The sequence below is a fragment of the Euleptes europaea genome, chromosome 12 (assembly GCF_029931775.1).
Source record: "Euleptes europaea isolate rEulEur1 chromosome 12, rEulEur1.hap1, whole genome shotgun sequence".
Classification (NCBI taxonomy): Eukaryota; Metazoa; Chordata; class Lepidosauria; order Squamata; family Sphaerodactylidae; genus Euleptes; species Euleptes europaea.
In genome coordinates this window covers 41,910,219-41,930,199 of record NC_079323.1, presented here as the reverse complement: position 1 = coordinate 41,930,199, position 19,981 = coordinate 41,910,219, and the positions used below count along the sequence as shown (strand labels likewise).

At 44.7% G+C, this 19,981-nt stretch overlaps 1 protein-coding gene across 1 annotated transcript in view; it reads left to right on the top strand.

Moving 5' to 3' along the window:
* Positions 1 to 8,421: 8,421 nt before the first annotated feature.
* RCSD1 (RCSD domain containing 1) overlaps positions 8,422 to 19,981 on the top strand; it is a 43,898-nt gene continuing 32,338 nt past the window's right edge. Inside the window, exon 1 of the mRNA XM_056858676.1 lies at positions 8,422 to 8,584. Coding sequence (XP_056714654.1) covers positions 8,534 to 8,584 — 51 coding nt within the window. The 5' untranslated portion in view covers positions 8,422 to 8,533. The remainder of the gene's footprint in view (positions 8,585 to 19,981) is intronic.

Below are 19,981 nucleotides of genomic sequence, written 5' to 3'. Positions count from 1 at the left end.
AAAGGAGAAAGTCAAAGTTGCTAGATTGATGAAAACTGTCACAGGGTTTTGCCAACTGAAAAGTACTTTGGTTCTTGTAGGTTATCCGGGCTGTGTAACCATGGTCTTGGTATTTTCTTTCCTGAGACACTGTCCTTCAGCGTTACTCTTCTGAAGATGCCTGCCACAGCTGCTGGCGAAACGTCAGGAAAGAAAATACCAAGACCACAGTCACACAGCCCAGATAACCTACAAGAACCAATGAACTCTGTCCGTGAAAGCCTTCGACAATATTTTGAAAAGTACTTGCTGGAATGGTATAGCAGACACAGCTTTATCAACGTGCCCCACTGAGCTACATTGGGAGGAGGGGGAGTATGAATATTAGTTTCACAAGTAGCTAATCAAAGTGAACAGATTTTTTTTTTTACAGTACCTTGTGGCACAATAAAAAAAGTTTTTATTTTACCATCTTATTTATTTAGATATTTTATCGTAGTTTTCTCCCCAATGGGGACCCGAAGTGTTCTGCGTTCTGCATTCTCCATCCAGCATTGTTCTCCATTCTGTGAGGGAGGGGAAGCCCAAGGTCACCCAGCACACTTCCATGGTAGAGTGGGGATTTGAACCCGGGTCACCAAGATCCTTGTCCATCACTCTAACCACACAAGCTGCCTTGGCTCCATTTCTTAAAAGGAGAAGAGTGGGATGTTTGTGTTTTACATAAATAATACATTTCACTGTCTTCCCTTCCCCAACAGTTTGTATTTTTGCTAAATGGATGTGTCTACTGTTTCATACTGTTTATGGTGTTTCATATGTTTTTATAAAGTGCAGTAGTGTAGCGTTGTGTCACACACTTCCTGCTTTCTCCTTTCAGGTATTAAAGGCCACTTTAGAGCAAATGTCATAGGAACTGGGCTCCATCCTAAAATCTCTCTTGCTTTGGATAAAACCACCTCTGTCTGGGAAATCCCCTCCCTCCAGATAAAAGGACCCTTGAGTATGAAAGGCCAGCCCTCTCTCTAGACAGCCTGTTTCCTTTGTTGGCTGAGCCATTCCAACTCCAGATAACAGGGACAGGGCCTGCCTTCTCTCAGGATATTGTTGTTGTTCCCGCCCTGGCCATTACATAATGCGGGCTGAAGATTGCCGCCACATCTGTCCGATGTCTGACTGGGCAATTTATTTGACAATTCTCCCCCCACCCCAGGCTTTCATTGAAGCTTTGACAACCTGCTTTGCAGATAATTGAGCCTGGGACTGTTTCATCTCTCAAGTGTCGCTAGCCTAGCCTTTCTGGTGAATAAACTACAGAGTCTTTTTCAGATAGCACTGTCTCACGAGCCAAGTCAACTTCCTGTCATTAATCATTTCTTGACTATGACTCTTGCCAGTATGGTCCCTAGCTAGTCTCTGATCTGGGTCAGTCTCTGTTGGAAGCGAAGGACTTTGCGCTGTCTCTTAACCTCAGACTTCAGAGGGGGACTTGACTAGAGAGTCAGAGAGATAGAGGGGTCAAGGCACTGGGGCATCCTTTCTCTACTGCTCTCACACGGCCCCTTTGATGTGTAGATTGCTGTTCTCAGGAAACGTCCTCCTTTTCGCACCTCCACTTGCATGCACTCATTTTTCTCCATCTTGCGACCACGAAGGCAGGATGCAGGTCCTGAATCTCCCTCCATCCTAGTTAGACTAGATTAGGAAACTATATTTATCCTATCCCGAAATGGAGTGCCTATAATAAATTAAGTATATTAATTTGAATAGATAAAAGGCTCTGAGTAATTTGCCTAGAAGTCACAACCAATAAGATTAAACATTTGCTTTTACCAGTGCTTAAGGCTCCATCTACATCCACATCCCCGTGGCGCTGAGTAGTAAGCTGCAGTACTGCCATCCAAGCTCTGCTCACAACCTGAGTTTGATCCCGACAGGAGTCAGTTTCAGGTAGCGACTCAAGGTTGACTCAGCCTTCCATCCTTCTGAGGTCGGTAAAAGGAGTACCCAGCTTGCTGAGGGTAAAGTGAAGATGACTGAGGAAGGCACTGGCAAACCACCCCGTAAACATAGTCTGCCTAGTAAACGTCGGGATGTGACGTCACTCCATAGGTCAGGAATGACCCAGTGCTTGCAGCTTCTAAGATCTGATGAGATCAGGCTAGCCTGGGCCATCCAGGTCAGGGCTAGGACTAAGATTACAGCGCTGGAAAACAATGCAACAGAAAATGGTACAATGAAACAAAACTGTCTGAGGCATGACATAGTGGTTTGAAGATCTATTCCTGCTGTTTTTAATGCTGTTTTATAGCATAAAGGTGGGCCTGAATGAGCCATGCTGACAATCCTGCAAACAAACGTCACCATGAGTCTCAGAACAGCCAGACCAGAAATGTTACTGAGATGCTTTTGCATAACATTTGTCACCCACAGACAAAGACAAACTAGACTGGGCTAAAAAGCCATACATAGTCAAGATCTCCTCTTGTCGTTCTAATGTACCTTGCCCCTATCCTAAGGGGGAAAACCCCAGATGGGAACTGATTTAAATAGAACCAGGTTTAGAGTAAGCCTAAGTACATTTGGTCCAAGTCCCAAGTCTCTGTGCAAAGAAAGGTGCTTCTCTTTGAACACTGGCAAATCTCTGTGATGCTTGCGTGTACGTGCAAATGTACTAGGACAGCTGCAGAATTTCACGACAAATAGTCAGTAGTACATAAAGTTTCCACTGACTTCATTTCCTGGAGATAACTCCTCCGAGAGGAGGATGGAAATCTCAAGTGTTACAAGTTTGGTAACTGGCAGAGAGAGGTAAATATACAGTAAAGTGGAGTAAATATACAGTATTTACTCCAATGCAAGACTAAGGGTTTTTTTCCAGGTACCCCAGCAAAAAGAATAAAAGAACAAAAGAGGGGGTTGTCTTCCATTCGCATACAAGTTACAGTTATGTCCAGTAAAAATTTCAGGGGGATATAGCATTTTTAGGGGTCATCTTGCATTCAGGATTACCTTCCTTTCAAGTGAATACGGTAGTTGGCTGGCTTTTATGACAAAATGCATGGTTCCCGCATAAAAAAGTGATCGTGTCCATTTCCTGTTAATCTCGTCAAAGAAGGGTTAAAGACTCATACTCTGTACAAAACAGGATGTTGGCTTGGGAGGTTTATTAAGCTACAAAATGCAAATCCTCTTTTGTAGCTGCTGCGTTCTCCCCTCTTTAGTAACAGAGATTTAGGCAGGAACAGTAAGTCGTCCGATGCCAGCTTCTCGCCCTGCTCAGCTCTAGATGGAAATTTGATTACAACTGCTTAGTAATCTGACAAGTGTGATGCAAACTACCAGCCAGCTAATGCACCAATGCGCCTGCTTCCCTAATGCATATACATTCCTGTCCTAATGCCATTTCATGCCCCAAGCAACTCTCTTTAGAAATAGATTCTTTATCGGAACCCCTGCTCAGTCATGCCCTTGTGCATGCCCACATTCATCCATGGAATAAAGGCTTTCACGCCTTCCCCCAAACAAAAGAAAATAAAATCTGCATGGAGCATTCCTTTTGCCACTGAACCAGTGTCAACCAAACCAGTGTACTGTAGTAGCATAAAGGAAATATTGTTATGTGTGGAGCCCAAAAGGAGTGACAGTTAAGTGCTGTAACAATGTTGGAAAGAGTTCTGTGGGTCTAACCACGGAAGGAGAGGGGAAGGGCTGTGAGACTATCTCGCTGCCCATTTAAGGTAGAGTTTATGCTACACCCGGCACTTCCTAGCTGGTGTTTGTCAAAATGCCAATTTAGGATAAGAATTGCTAGGTGTTAACTAGTTTCCCTTCTTTACCTTGCCTCTTGCAAGGGAAAAGGGGTTCCTTATCTTCTTCCACCCATTTTGTGCGTACAAGACAAACCATAATTTGCACCACAATTTAAGGTGTGGCTTCAGAACACATTATTTCTAGACTCTGAAGTAATGAGTTTTTAACATTCAAGTGAAATTCATAACAAGGGGCCTGGCTCATGGTTGCCAACCTCCAGGTGGTAGCTGGAGACCTCCTGCTATTACAACTGATCTCCAGGTGGCAGGGGTCAGTTCCCCTGGAGAAAATGGCTGCTTTGGCAATTGGACTCTATGGCACTGAAGTCCCTTCCCTCTCCAAACCCCGTCCTCCTCAGACTCCACCCCCAAAATCTCCAGGTATTTCCCAACCCGGAGCTGGCAACCCTATGTAGAGGGACCCATGAAAGTTGGTAAGTCTCGCTATCACAATCATTTTATCACACTCCTAATAACAAACTTGGGCCTATCAGTAGTGAGGTTGCCAACGGCATCTCCTTGGGGCCTAGCTATGTGACCATTATCCTCACTTCCTCCTCTGGTCCTCCACAAGGCCTTTCCAGCAGTCATGCCTTGCAAGTTCTATGAACAGAACTCAGTTCCCAGGCAGGTGGGAGGCCCGGTTCTGATCAAAAGCCCAGGTGGCAGGCTTGGGGAGGACATGAGAATAATCTTCCCTGTAGGTCCTGAGAGTCTTCTTGGCCCCCCATCATGGACATACGGCTGTAAGACTGCTAATTACTGCGAAAGATTTGGCCTAAAGTGACCAGTGCCAGGCTGTAGGGGAAAACAAGGTGAACTACAGTGGAAGTTTCTCCAACTCTTTCCAAAAACACATCAGAGCTTGGAGAAGGTGACCCCTCCCAGCTGAAGGAAGGGGACAGGTGTGTGTCTGGGTATAATAACAGTTTTGAGGTTTGGCAGAGTCAGAGAAGCAGACAGACACTGCTGGGGATTGGCTGAAGTCCCCGAGGGAGAGTAGGCGCTCTCTCTCTCCCTCTCGCAATCTGATGTGGTGTACCAGATCTGCTGTCTTGTAGGAGTGCCGGTTTGCCACCACCTGCACTTCAGTTTCATATTTGTAAATAACAAATATGGCAAAAACACCCAAAGGCTCCAATGGTCCCTCCTTCAAAGACAACCCAGTTAATGTGGTCCCTGTACTTCTCACCCCTCGCAGAAGGGGGGGAAAACATAAGAATACATATTATACATACATAAACAAGCCAGAAATAAGCATCTGATATAGAAGACTGTGGCATTCAGAGAAAGAAAATTATGCTAAGGTCCCACAATAACTGTCTGCTCCTTCCGTCTTGTGCACACAAAGAGAATAATAAGGTTTATAAATTGTACAGTCCTTTTTACTTAACCAGCCCAGTTTCGGGATGCAACTAGATGAGACATTTATCAGCTCTCCAGTCTCTTTACTAGGGTTGCCATCCTCCAGGTACTGACTGGAAATCTCCTGCTATTACAACTGATCTCCAGCCAATAGAGATCAGTTCACCTGGAGAAAATGGTCGTTTTGGCAATTGGACTCTATGTCACTAAGGTCCCTCCCCTCCCCAAACTCCACCCTCCTCAGGCTCTGCCCCAAAAACCTCCCACCAATGGCAAAGAGGGACCTAGCAACCCTACCCTTTACACTTCAAAATAAATAGCAGCCAAAGGAGGGTGAGGATTGTAGTGCTGGGACCAACGGCCCCTTTGCACTATATTCTAGATGCAAACTGCCTACCTAGGCATGATATTTGGTAGGATGGGGAAGACAGTCTCCTAAGGATTTAGATGAGTTTCTGTTCACAAAACTCTGAAAAAGCCTCATAATCTGGCCATAAGGGTTTATGATAGCAATCCCAAGAATGCTTTCCTGGGAGTAAGGTTGCCAACCTCCAGGTAATAGCTGGAGGTCTCCTGCTATTACAACTGAGCTCCAGCTGATAGGGATCAGTTCACCTGGAGAAAATGGCTGCTTTGGAATTTGGACTCTATGGCACTGAAGTCCCTCCCCAACCCTGCCCTCTTCAGGCTCCTCCCCAAAAATCTCCCACTAGTGGTGAGGAGGGACCTGGCAACCCTACCTGGGAGTAATCCCCACTGAATAAAATGGGACTTGCTTCTGAGCAGAGTTGCTGCAAGCTAAAAGAAAGAAGATACCTGCTGAAGTCTTTCAAAAGAAAAGAGAGACTCTCTGTATCGAAAGTCCTTTATCCACCCGTTACAGCTGCCATCAAACTTGCCTTCATTTATTTCAGGTAGGGGGAGACCTTTCCTTCTCATTCACTTCTAATGGTATGAAAGTGTAGCATCTATGGAAAATTGCCTAAGTATCAATCAATCATCACCTTTATTGGCATAAAGATTTCCTAAGTAGCCAAAGCAACTACCTGTCTTTTTCCTCCAATGGTGTGTGTGTGTGCTCGTTTTTCTCAATACAATGCAGCATTGGAAAAGGAAGAATGGAGAAGAGGAGCTGCTTAACCCTTTCCTTTCAAGGCATTTGTCTTGTTTCGAGGCAGTCAGACTAACGATGGCTCTGTTTATGGAGGAAGACAATGAGTAGGACATCTGGGGCAAAAACGCACGGTCGCTTTAGCCTCCTTTATTCCCTGTTTCAGCCAGGATTCAGCCAGGATCGAATGCACGTTCAGCGAAACGCATGCGTTCAATCCTGGCTGAATCCTGGCTGAAACAGATTAAAGGAAGCTAAAGAAACCATGCGTTTTCGCCCCTGGACAGCAGGAGGGCCCCCTTATGTCTCTGGGCTTTCTGCCTAGGGTTGTCAACAAGACTGGAGAAAAATGTCCCAACCCTTTGATAGAAGCTAAATATGTGGAAATAGGCAGCTGAAGCTTTTCATGTCATGGAAGTAAATAATATAACCTAATAAATAGCCGATAAATAATCCTCTATGAAAGGAACAGGACTTCTTTCACAATGCAGTTGTAACCCTACATTTTGCTCATTATTTTCTGCTGTGGGATTAGAAAATTTGCCATTTGTGTTGAAAAGGGCTAGTCTACTATATCACTGGTATAGTATTCGTTAAGGGTGTACATTTGGATATCTCCAAACCAAAACAGTGCCCAAAATCCCTGTTTAGTTTCTGAACAGGTTTTTCTGATCTGAAACTCGGATTGCCAACCTGCAAGTGGTGGCTAGAGATCTCCCGCTATTACAGCTGATCTCCAGATGACAGAGATCAGTTCCCCTGGAGAAAATGGCCGCTTTGGGAACTGGACTCTATGGCATTGAAGTCCCTCCCCTCCCCAAAACCCGCCCTCCTCAGGCTCTGCCATAAAAACCTCCCGCCGGTAGCAAAGAGGGACCTGGCAACCCTAGGTCTCAGACAATGTCATCCATTCACATGATCCCAGGAATGGCTGTTAGCTGCCTCCGCATACAGTCTGTTGCTCATTAGCCTTCTCTGTGCAGTTGTATATATTAGATCACGAGGAATTTGATAGTGTGACTCACTCCTCTAAGTCTTATATTAAGAGCTGCCCAAAGGGAATTCCTGAAAAGGAGTGGTGTTGATATAACGTTGTAAACTGAAGATCATTTCCAAAAATGCAGTGATTGTGATGACCATTCAGATTGTAGGCTTTATAATCAATTCAAAGTTGTAAGCAGAAGAACAAAATTACACTGGAATCAACAAGAACTAAAATATGGGTGTTTTTTTTTTTTAAGATCAGTGTCCATCGTAATATCAAATGTCCTCTTGGTAATCCAGATTAATTCTAGTTAACTCCAGTTTCCTTGTAGGGAATTACCTAATCATCAAGGGATCTTTTAACTACACACAGCTGAATACAGGTTGAAGAAAAGAAATTGCAGACAAAACCTAATATAATTTGGAAAGCACTTCTAACCAATTCTCCATTCTGGAGCCAGAGAATGCATCACTTACTTGCTGTAATGGATAATAGAGAGTTCAGAACGGGCTGAGGAAAGACTCTTCCTTTTTAGCGTGTTATCAATTCTACGTTGTGACCTCAGAGTGGCGCTTGGTAGGAAAAGCAGGGGTGCCTTCATAGCACAAGTTTGCCATACGCCTGTATATTTTGTGATCCAAACAGAAGAATCGATATATTCGCAAGACTGTAGTGAATACAGCAGAGATCCGAGACCCTATTTTCCAGGGCCTTAAGTATTAGGGAAGTGCAAGAGTAGAAGGGAAAAGGTTACATCTTGTTTTCCCCAACAATAAGTTTTATGCCTCACATAGATGCTTTCTACCTTGCGTTCCCCACCCTAGACTAGGTAGAAAAGCAAGCAAACTGTGGAAAAGTACCCCAAAGTGTGGGGAGGGGGGGGCATGACTCATGAAAGAGACTCTACAAAAAGAGGAAGAATGAAATTGAGAAAGAAGAACAACTAAGGAAGAGAACAAATGAGGAGGGTCAGGTTTAGGCACAGGCAAATCCGCTGGCTGCTCGCTCTCTCTTAAGCACCGCAGGCTGGGAAAGACAGTATGTTTAGAGTCATGTCTAAATTTAAACCCTGATTGCTTTGCCTCCCCACTGCTCTCCCCCACCCTCTCTTCCTCTCCCCCACCCTCCTTCCTTGTTCTCTAGTGCAGGCCTCTTAGGACTGATAGTTTTTAAGCTGAGCAGGGACTTGGATATTAAACTCTCAAGCAGCTTTTCACCCCTGCCTCCTTCAGAGCCTTTTGTGTCTGCAGACAGAAGAGGGACAGCGGACAGAGGAAAGGGATGGGGGAACAAATATTTCCCAAGGACATCCCACACCTGCCTAGCAGAGAGGTAAAGAACCTTCTCTCTCTCTCTCTTTAGTTATCTCTGTGTTGTTTTGCAATGTGACTCAAACAGATGTGGCTAAAGTTGAACAGCTCAAATGACCGGCATGTCTTATCTAAGAAATGTTCAATAATCTGCTCAAGGTTTTAGGGTTTTGTTTGTTTTTTGGTAACTTTAGGACAAGGTGCAATTTTCTCTCCCCTTGTAGAACTGGAAACCTCACTTAGAGTTGTGTTTGGCTAAGGGAAACTGTGAGCGCCTGAGACATGTTCGTGAAGTTCATTTCTGAATTGGGAGATAAAAAAATGTTCTTCCCCAACTTTTGTGAAAATTGAGATTAGCTCCACTTTCTTTGAAAGAACATTTGGGCATTCAATTTTCACTTTGCCGGGTACCGTGAAATTCAACAGGTGAAGCTTTTCTTCACTTGGAGATGTAGTTGGGGTGAGCGCTTCACATGCTGAATTTCTGCCTGCCGTACAGATTTTAGAGCCACAATAACCTTGCTTGGGAGAGGGATTGTTTTAGAAATCGGTGTTACTTCTCCAGTCTGAATTTTTTAGATTTTCGCCATGGCACAGAATAAGTTAAGTTTTATTTAATTCTGTTATTTCAATAGGCTTTAAGTGAGCGTAACTTTCTCAGCACGACCCCTACTGTGTTGAGTGCCTTATCTGCAACTAGGACAGATTTTTAGGTGGAAAGAGCAAGACGTCGGCCTGAAGAAAGGCGATCTGATATCTCAGGATCTTGGGGTGCTGGTACATTTGCACAGAAGATGTGCTCAGGACGTCATTTAAAATATGTCAGGAAAACAGAAGAACATGAGACAACAGATTTTCCTTGGCATTTTAAGAGCAATGACTGCAACCAGCTCTCAGAGCTCACCATTAATTTGCTGCGGCATAAATGCATGTGTGTCATGCACTGTCTACACAGCTTACCTCAATGTTTCATCTGTGTTGCAGGGCGAGCACATTTCCCTGCAGACAAAACATAATATTTTATGCCTTGGAAAATATGACTTCTTTCCCATACTGGGCGCTAATTGCTGTTGTCTACTGTGGGGACTGTTGTTGTGTGAGTGCTTGTGATACAAGCTAGTGATTATTGACCCAAGCCTATCTCCATTCCTGCACTATTTTTAGGGTTGCCAGCCTTCAGGTCGTAGCTGGAGATCTCCTGCTATTACAACTAATCTCCAGGTGACATATCAGTTCACCTGGAGAAAATGGCCGCTTTGGAAGGTGCGCTCCATGGCATCATACCCATCTGAAGGCCCTCCCCTCCCGAAACCCCACCCTCCTCAGGCTCCACCCTCAACTTCTCCAGGTATTTCCCAACCCAAAGCTGGCAACCCTATTTTGTGCCTCCCTGAGCTGGATGGCCCAGGCTAGCCTGATCTTGTCAGATCTCAGAAGCTAAGCAGGGTCAGCCCTGGTTAGTAGTTGGATGGGAGACCACCAAGGAATACCAGGGTTGCTGTGCAGGGGAAGGCACTGGCAAACCACCTCTCTTAGTCTCTTGCCATGAAAACCCCCAAAGGGGTCGCCATAAGTCGGCTGCGACTTGACGGCACTTTACACACACACACAAAGGTTTAACTCCAGCATGGGAGCTCTTGTCTACCAAGTATTTTTAACTAATAGCGAGGCTGCCTCCCTCTGTACCTGTGCCAACATACCACTACTTTGTAAGCCTTTGTCTAGTCTGTTTTTAATTCTGTGGAATTGGGTTGCAAACGGCTAGAGAAAAAAATGTCTGTCCTTTTAATAGAGGCTTAATGGGATGATATTTACCTCTGGCCAGGAAAAGCTTCAGCTGCCCATTTCCACATATTAGGCCTCTATTAAAGGGACAGGACATTTTTTTCCGCCAGGGTTGTTGACAATGCTATGTGGAGATGGGGTCCCTTCTGAGACTGCACATATAGCCAATGGTTTTGAACAGGAGGGAAGGGGTGAACAGGTACCCTGCCTCCCTCGTCCAGTGTGTATAGTAGCGTTGCCAGCTCCAGGTTGGGAAATACCTGGAGAGTTGTGGGGTGGAGCCTGAGGAGGGGAAGGGAGGAAGGGACTTCAATGCCATAGAGTCCAATTGCCAAAGTGGCCATTTTCTCCAGGGGAACTGATCTCTGTCGCTTGGAGATCAGTTGTAATAGCGGGAGATCTCCAGCCATCACCAGGTGGTTGGCAACCCTAGTGTATAGGCAGGCAAAATACTGTACTATGGCCCTTGATAAGAGAGTTGGGAGAGTATTGCTATCATGCAAGTGGGGTGTACTTTGATTGATCACATGGTTCTAATTTCTAGACAAGGACTCAGTGTGGGCTATCACATCCTAAAAGGGAGAGGCACAGAAAGGTATGGTCAGAGGTTGCTAACCAGGCCAGTTGAAACTATCTCAAATTTCTGTCAGGGTTATCTTTCATTGTAAGGATGCCTGCAATGCCCCTTATGGCATTTTCTTATAGGAAACACTAAACATTAGATAATGCTTGTCTAAGCTAAGGAGTATTCTATAAAGTCCAAGCCCTGGTGCTGTACAGGGTGGCAGAAAATCAGATCACAAGACATTAATTCCTGTGTCACATGCAGAAATTGGCTAACAGCTTACATATGGAATAAACAATGGGTCACTTTTAGGCTGTCAGAGTAGTGCTGTTGTTCAAATTGCCTTTTTCTGTATTATGGGTGGTTTCATCTGAAGGGAAAAGTTTAGAAAACTGAAGCCATGTAACTGATAAGTTCATGTAGAGCACAAACATTCTGCTTTATGGTACTTTAGATTAATGTTACTTTTTCATATTTTGCCTCTACTTCACCAGGGGTCATACTCCTAGTAGTACTTAATTAAATTCCCTTGTCCTTCCCAGACATTTTGCTATAGTTACATTGAGTATTTTGGCATTACTTATATTTAACCAACTCATGTGCTGTTATTCTGAGTTATAGCTTCTAGTAGGGTTGCCAAATGCCTGGGGGAAATGCCCTGCCCCTTTAATAGTGGCTTATAGGGGTGTTACTTACCAGGAGATATTGTTGACCTTTATGCCAGGAAAATCTCCATCTGCCCATTTCTATACACAGTGGACCTCTGTGAAAGGGACAGTACATTTTTCTCCAGGACGGTTGGCAACCCTAGCGTCTAGAGGTATGTATCTGAAGAAAATCTCAATTTTGTTTCCAAAAGATATTTTAGGCATAATGTTTACATGTTGTTGAAAATGAAATACAAGTAGAAGTGGCAGGCAGGACAATAGCACATCCAGTATTTCATCTTGTGACTGGCAAGGGTAAAGGGGTAAATTTGACGTCAGTCAGCAGTGAAGTAAGTTTCATAAATCAAGCTTTATAGGAAGTTGGCATGGGGGCGGGTACGCTTAAAAGTCAGGTGCTCTTCTCTTCAGCTTCCATCCCATCTCAATTGTCATTCACACCAATGTTTCTAAAATAATGGTCGCTGTGATCTGCAGTACTGGAGTTCTGGGGCAGTGTAGCCTTTTTGGGGGGAAAGGAAGTTTCCCTCCGATAACAGGCAAAAGTGACGACAGACAAAACCAGTCAGAGGAGCTGTTGGCCTGTACAGCTTTGCCAGGTGCCAGGGTAAAAAAATGTGTGTCCCCCCTCCCCCTCTGAAGACCCTGGCTTGATGCCTTCACGCAACAGGAAAGGGACAGTTTTGCCTCTCCCTCTGCCATCTGCCTTAGTTTAGTTTTCATGCAGCTGAAGATTAATTTGGCGCCGATTAGATACGGTTAGACATGCAGCACTGAGTTGATGCACTCCAAAATCCACATTAGAGATATGTGCAGGGGGTAGTGGTGTTGCCAGTGTCCCCCATAGATTGCTGATAAGTATCTGTTGGCTGTCTCTCTTGTGTCTTTATAGCGTCTACAGGAAGGAAGGAAGACACAGATGCTCTCTTGCTTGTTGTGATTGTACTGATAACAATTTGGCTTAAAGTGAACTCCTGTAGTAAGCCAGACGGATGCGCCATCCAGCCCACTATTCTGTCCGTTAGGGTTGCCAGGTTCCTCTTCGCCACTGGTGGGAGGTTTTTGGGGCAAAGCCTGAGGAGGGCGGGGTTTGGGGAGGGACTTCAATGCCATAGAGTCCAATTGTCAAAGTGGCCATTACCTGGAGGTTGGCAACCTTACTGTCCGTTGTTTCTCAGGATGTTTGTTAGCTAATCACTGTTGCACGATACAAGACAAGAGGGGCAGGACATTGCACAATGTGAACAGGTCTTTTTGAATCATATCTCCCTACAATCTGCAGCAAAATTCGGTGCAAATTTTGGGTTTATATTTTCATTCAGCTATCCACAATTACTATCCCTTCCCTGAGCAGTAGTCACAAAACTAGAATCCAGTAGAATATACATAGGGTCAGTCATAACTTTTTTGATATGTCTTATCCACCATCTTATTGTTTTGTGAATATAGAATAGGATCCAACACAAATCTTTCGGAATGTGCTACTGTTTACCTTTCTCCATTATAAAAAGTGGCCACGAATCCCTGATATCTTCCAGACAGGCTTACTGTTGCAGTTCGGGTTCCCCTTGTTACCATTTGTAAAAGTAGTTCTCTCACAGTAGGGTTGCCCAGTAGAAGCTGGAGATCTCTCTATTACAACTGATCTCTAGAGCTATGTTCACCTGGAGAAAATGGCCACTTTGGAAATTGGACTCTATGGCATTGAAGAGGGACCTGGCAATCCTACCTCACAGGTTTGTTTCATGTCCCTTGCTATCTTGGCTTTTTGCCGTTGTTTTCCTGGTCTTTCTGTAACCTGTTTTCTTTCAGTGTTTTACTCTGAAATGCCTTGATTGCGGGTTTTTTGCTTGTCTGTGATGCCTTTCCCATTTCTCATGGTTCCGCCCAATTTGATATTTTGTTGTGGTGTGCAGTGGGTAGCCCATGCGATTAAAAAACAACAACCCTGGATGCTAGCAATACATTGAAATGGTAGGATTGCCAGGTCCCTCTTCACTACCGGCAGGAGGTTTTTGGAGCGGAGCCTGAGGAGGGCGGGGTTTGGGGGAGCAGAGGGACTTCAATGCCATAGAGTCCAATTGCCAAAGCGGCCATTTTCTCCAGGTGAACTGATCTCTATTGGCTGGAGATCAATTGTAATAGCAGGAGATTTCCAGCCAGTACCTGGCAACCCTATGAAATGGTGATACACTTTGCGTGTGCTAATCAGCTGATGTCAGCAAGGGAATACCACCGTGCCCTTAAATGGCACCTTTGTGAGTAACTCTTCTTTGAGACACTTCCAAGCAACCTTCCTCTGCACACATCTGCATTTGGATTAGAGATTCTTCTTTCCCTACATTGGACACTATTCAGAAGAACAGCACACAGTGTAAAGGTGCTTTGCAGAATTTCAACAGCAACCTTCCAAAGCAACATCACTTTTGCCTGGCTATCGTCCATGATCATTGCTTTGTAGTATTATTTAGCTACTGACCATAGTTCAGAAAGGGAACAAGGACTGCACAGCCAATTAAAACACAGGAAATCAACAAACCAAACACAGGAAATCAACAAACCAATCAATGGCTGGACAGATACGCAAGATACAATTCACAGGTGGACTTAGGGGGTAGTACCTGGTTAAGCGATATAGCACATGTGCAAATGGGCAGTGGCTTGTCTTTGGTATAGTGTAACATCACTACAGCAGAGATGTACAAAAGGCGGGGGGTGCTGCAAGCTGAAAAGTGTGTCCAGGAAGGTAGGACAAAAACACGGGGTTGGTCCACATAAAAACCCGCAGTGTGGAACCATCATCCTGGAAGTGCTGAGTGCTATGAGGGGATGTGCCCCAGCGGCGAGCAAAACACAAAATGTCGTCCAAACTTTAATCTGATCTTTGTAGAAATAAGTTAGCATGCTGTTGTGGAAGGATTTGTGTGCATTTTCTTTTCCTGCAAATGCCCCACCCACATCAGCATAATTTTCCTACTGTCAGTCTTTGGTGGGTGCCATTTTCCCGGTATTTTTTCCTGCCGCACGAACACAGAGGTTTTTATGGCTTTATTTTGAAATCAGTAATTGCTATAGAGCTATAGCACTCTAACTATCAGTTGCCACTTCTCGTTTTCTAATTTTATAGCCCTATAGCACATGTATAAATAAAAAAGAGGGGCAGTGTGTTGCCAAAACAGCGGTGATGACCACACCCTCAAGAGCTAATGTGGAGTCACTGTGTAAAGGAAAAGTTTGGAAAATAATAGAGGGAAAGTGTGCAGAAAATTCCCAAGTGTGGTAGTTCCCTCACCAGCCTCCAAGCTTCTGCTTTCATATTGGTGATGAAAGCAAACAAGAGGATCCTTACTATGTTGTTTAGCTGTCTTTTAACTAGCTGCTGACCCTCCCATCTCATGACTCCTTAGCTTGTTTTGATAAACAGACATTGTCAAGGAACTTGTTGGGAGGTCCAAGATTTCTAGGAAAACCAAAAATACCAAATCTATTGGGTCACATTTTTCACATGCTCGATCAACACTCTCAGTTGTGGTATGTTAGCAAAGTGTGATTCCTTTTTTCTTTTCTTTTTTACACAAACTGTGTTGGTTCTTCCTTAAAGTACTGTGAGATGGTCATTCATTCCATCTTTACTGTAGCTTTGGCCACACTGCCTTAAAGAGAACAGACACTCCTAATTTGTAATTGTCAGGATTACTTCTGAGAGTTTGAGGTTATATTTGCTAGCTTTCAGTCAGCTGGTAAAGTGGCAAGATTCAGTGACATCCCACATTTAAGGGCCTCATCACTCTTCCACATTTTTAGCATAAGTTTAAAAAAATACAAAATGCAGCTGGTGTGACCAGCTGTTCTTTGAAGAGATATAACTTGTAAAGATCAGAGATCCAAGATATGTCTGATTAATTAGTGAGTACTGTTGGCAACCTAGGTTTGTTGATTTGTAAAAAAGCAAACAAAACATAGTTCTGCAATTATACAAATGCATTTCTTCAGTCTTTTGCATGAACACTATCTGTTCTTCCTAACCGATGAATAGCGTAACTGTTTTTCCCCTGCAATCTTTCTGTCAACACACCAATTTATATTTTCTCAAATTTATTATGTAAGAAGAGTAACCCAAACATAACTATCCTTCCCAATAGATGCAGGTGTTCTGCAGAGAACAGTCACTCCATTACCAATATCACCCATCCTTTTTTTTTTGTACCATGTCTACACCTACCTATATATCTAATTCCCAACTGTGCCCCCTGCCTGCGAATACTTAAACCCACAGATAGGGGACACAATTCCCCCCTACAGGTTTTTCTGCAGACTTGGGGGACCCCCTGGGTCTGCAGAAAAATCTGAAATTTAAAAAGGGGGTTAAATCTCCCCATTAAAAAAACAAACGTTTTCTTTGTGCACATGCAGACAACGCACCTATCGTTGGCAGCTGCCTCTGTGGTGGCAGAGCCAGAGTGCTGCTGGCAGGCCCATCCGTGGTGGCAGCGCCTGGGAGCCACTGGCAGGCCTGTCCAGCTGGGCTGGAAAGGGGGTGGGGGAGGGGGAGATGGGAATCTCCCTGAGTTTCGCGGGCCTCTGGCTCCAGGCGAGCCAGCAAGAGTGGAGCTGCGGGGGGAGGCCTTGGCTGGGTGAGCCGGCAAGAAATTGGGGCTGGGGGGGAGGGGAGGGGAGGAGGCCTGGAGCTGTGATGGGGGGAGATGGGACTTCCCCCTGTGAGTTTTGTGGGGCCCCACTTGTGTAATCTAAATGGAAAAAGGCATATTCCAGGGGGCAGGGCAGCCCTTCAAAATTTGTGTCCAAACAAATGCATCCTATTAACCAGCTTACCAAGGGATCAGTAACTGGGGAGTCTCCATTGTGGGAGAAAACTGGGATAAAGATACCTAAATAAGTAAATAAATCAGCATGAATTTGACTTTCAGCTTGTGATAAGGGTCCAAATGAGCTTCTTGCCCACTTGCATGGCAGATGGGCATGAATCTGTGGCGGGTACAGCGTGCCCTGACTGAGCACCCTGAGGAGCAATATTCTCGTGGTGCTCTCCGCACCTCATTATATTGATTTTAGGGAGGATTTTCCTGTATTTTCTCTTTGTCACTAAAATGTCACACTAAGAGAAATATTAATATAGGCGCCCTCTGTAACCCCACTGTAGAGCATCGGTACTTTTCAAAAAAAGTTTGTTTATTTTTTAACCTGAGCAGATTTGACAAAATACCATTGAACATCCATGAGTTGCATTAAGCAAGTCCACTGACTTTGAAACAAGTTAGGACTCGGTGCACCCTGCCATGCAGATCTCTTTCCAGCAGACCCCCTGTAGGTGTTAAGAAAAATATAACTTGAGAACAGATTTATGTTTGCAAACCAGAGACCAGTAGCCAAGTTCCAGAAAGACATCTGGGCAATCGTTCTCCTGTTATAAAAATACTCATGTCCTCATACAAGTGCATACATGAAAATCTAATGTGCAAAGTGGTAATAAGTAGAAAGTTAAGAATTACTTTGCTTGAGAATCCTGTTTATTTGAAAACATTATCAGAAAAAGCTGTCTACAGCATAGGTCGAGTTCTGCTTTCATTTACCTCATTAACTAGCTTCATGGGCTGAGGAAGCAGCATGGGGAACAGTAACCCTGAGGCTCAGTTTATTAAAGTATACAATGTGTTGAGGTAATTGAACACCAGTTACTACAGTAGTCTGTAAGTATTTGTTTTATTTTGTTTACAACGTTTTTATGCCACCTTTCAACCTGCTCAGGGTCCACAAGAAAGAACGTCAAGAAACATGAAAACATTTGAAAAGTTAAAAATACATTTAAAATTATAAAACAATGCAATTAAAAGCACATAAACAAACAACACCAGGCGGAGAGCCAGTAACCATTATTGGGGGTATGTCAGATGAAACAAAAGAGTCTTCGCCTCCTGGCAAAGGACACCAATAGAGGGAGACAGATGAATCTTCCTGGGGAGGGAGTTCCAAAGTTTTGGTGCCACAGTGGAGAAGGCCGTTTCTCGAGTTGGCACCCATCTAACCTCAGATGGCAGGGGCAACCAAAAGCAGGGCCTCCAAGGATAATTGGAGCAAGCAGGTAGGTTCCTAAGGGAGAAGGTGGTCCTTAAGGTATGTTTGGTGTCAGGTTGTACAGGGCTTTAAAGGTCAATACCAGCACCTTTAATTGAGCCCGGAAGCAATTGGAAGTAATATGGTCCTTATAACCCCTTCCAGTCAATCCTCCAGTTACAGTATTTTGTACCAACTACAGCTTCCACACTGTATTCAAGGGTAGCCCCATGTAGAGTCATTGCAGTAATCTAGTCTAGATGTCACTGTGGTGCATGTCCTGGTAACAAGATCTTTTCTGCCCAGGGAGGGCCACTGCTGGCTCACCAGCCGAAGTTGGATGAAAAGCACCCCAGGCCACCACTGTCCCCTGTTTATCCGACAGGAGGCCCAGGTACAGGAGCACCTCCAAGGTATGAACCTGCTCCTTTAGGAAGAGAGCAACTCCCTAAAGTAATAGTTTGCTAGGGCATGTAGCTATGAATCATCTGGATTTGCACTGCTGTTTGGACATGGTAGAAATGTATCACCAGATCTCCCCACATGACTGTAGGGATCAGGAAAGAAAGAGGGTGGGGACAGAGGCACTGAATAATGGCCTGCACATTACTGGCATCAGGTAGAACTTGTTGGAAATGGCCTGTGTGGTGACTAAACAGCTTTACTAATGCAAGATAATTCTGACACGTGCAGATGGTCACATCATCAAATGATCACCTGCTCAAAACTGGTGAGCAGGATCTGAGCCCAACTAGTAGGTGCCTGAGCACGCCTATTCATTATCATTTTTCAAGCAATCTAACTCCAGTTTTCCCCATCTCTTGGCGTAATAGCTGGCTGCCTATCCAAACCTGGCAGATTTATGATGGGAATCACGCCAAGCCTGTCTGCCTCGATTCTCCCCCACCCTTGTAATTTTCTCTATAAGAATTCCCCAAACAATTTCCCCTTCAACACATCTGAAGAAGTAAACTCTGACTCACAAAAGCTCATGATTAAATAAAATTTTTGTTTGTTTGTTTGCTTGCTTGTTTGGCTGTATAGCCCACCCTCATTTCCAGCCAAGGCCGGGCTCAGGGCAGGTAACAACTTTTTAATACATAAAAGCACAACAGTGGTTAAAACCAATCATTAAAACATCATATTAAAACCGTAACATGATGGCCTTGAAACAACCCAGGCACCCCACGCAACTGGGTTTTGGCAGGTCAACCCCCCCAAGTACCAAGTGGGGGGAGGGATGGGGAGGCCAGTAACGATGGATAAACTTGTGGCTGCCCTCAGTTATAGGCCTGGCGGAATAGTTCCTTTTTACAGGCCCTGCTGAAAAAGCCCTGGCCCTTGTAGAGGACAGCCACACACTCTTTGGGTCGGGGACCACCAGCAGATTGCTATTGGTGGAGCGTAAAGCTCTTTGGGGAGTGTACCAGGAGAGGTAGTCCTGCAGACTGTTAGTCTTTATGGTGCCAGTGGTCTTCTGTTTTATTTTACAGGGGAGGAAAACTCACAGTTACCAGACAGATATCTGGAAAGGGGGTTAAGAACAGTCGCCTATCGGAGGGGATCGTTTTGGTGAAAGCAAATGACTGTGTCAAATACCATTTCTGTCAGCTTTACTGAGCCCGTGTCGGGCAATACATTGCGAAATATTTCAACAGGTTATTTCAACAGGCACAATTCAGCAGAAAACTGACCATGACCCCACAGGTGTACCAGGACAACAATTGTACTATAAATGGAATATCTTTCCTTGTGGCTGCTTTGGTATTTTGCAACGCAGTTCTAAGTTGCACTGAGTTACACCCCCTTTGACCTCTGAAGTCAGTGGGGCTCAGAATAGTGCAGATGGGAGACTGGATGAAAGCTCCAGCAAACTTCTTGTAGAGATCTGGGTGTTACTGGATGAAGGCAAGCTCTGGTTAGGCACTGTTGGTTATGTAAGAGAGAGCCAGTGTGGTGTAGTGGTTAAGAGCGGTGGTTTGGAGCGGTGGAGTCTGATCTGGAGAACCGGGTTTGATTCCCCACTCCTCCACATGAGCGGCGGAGGCTAATCTGGTGAACTGGATTTGTTCCCCCGCTCCTCCAAACTAAGCCAGCTGGGTGACCTTGGGCAAGTCACTCTCTCAGCCCCACCCACCTCACAGGGTGTCTGTGGTGGGAAGGGAAGGTGATTGTAAGCCAGTTTGAGTCTCCCTTAAGTGGTAGAGAAAGTCGGCATATAAAAACCAACTTTTCTTCTTCAAGTTGTGCAACTTACTAAAGTCACTCATCCCAGAGCAGGAAATGCAAGCTGTACTTCTGGCTAAGAGGCAGAGAAATAAAGTCATGCAAA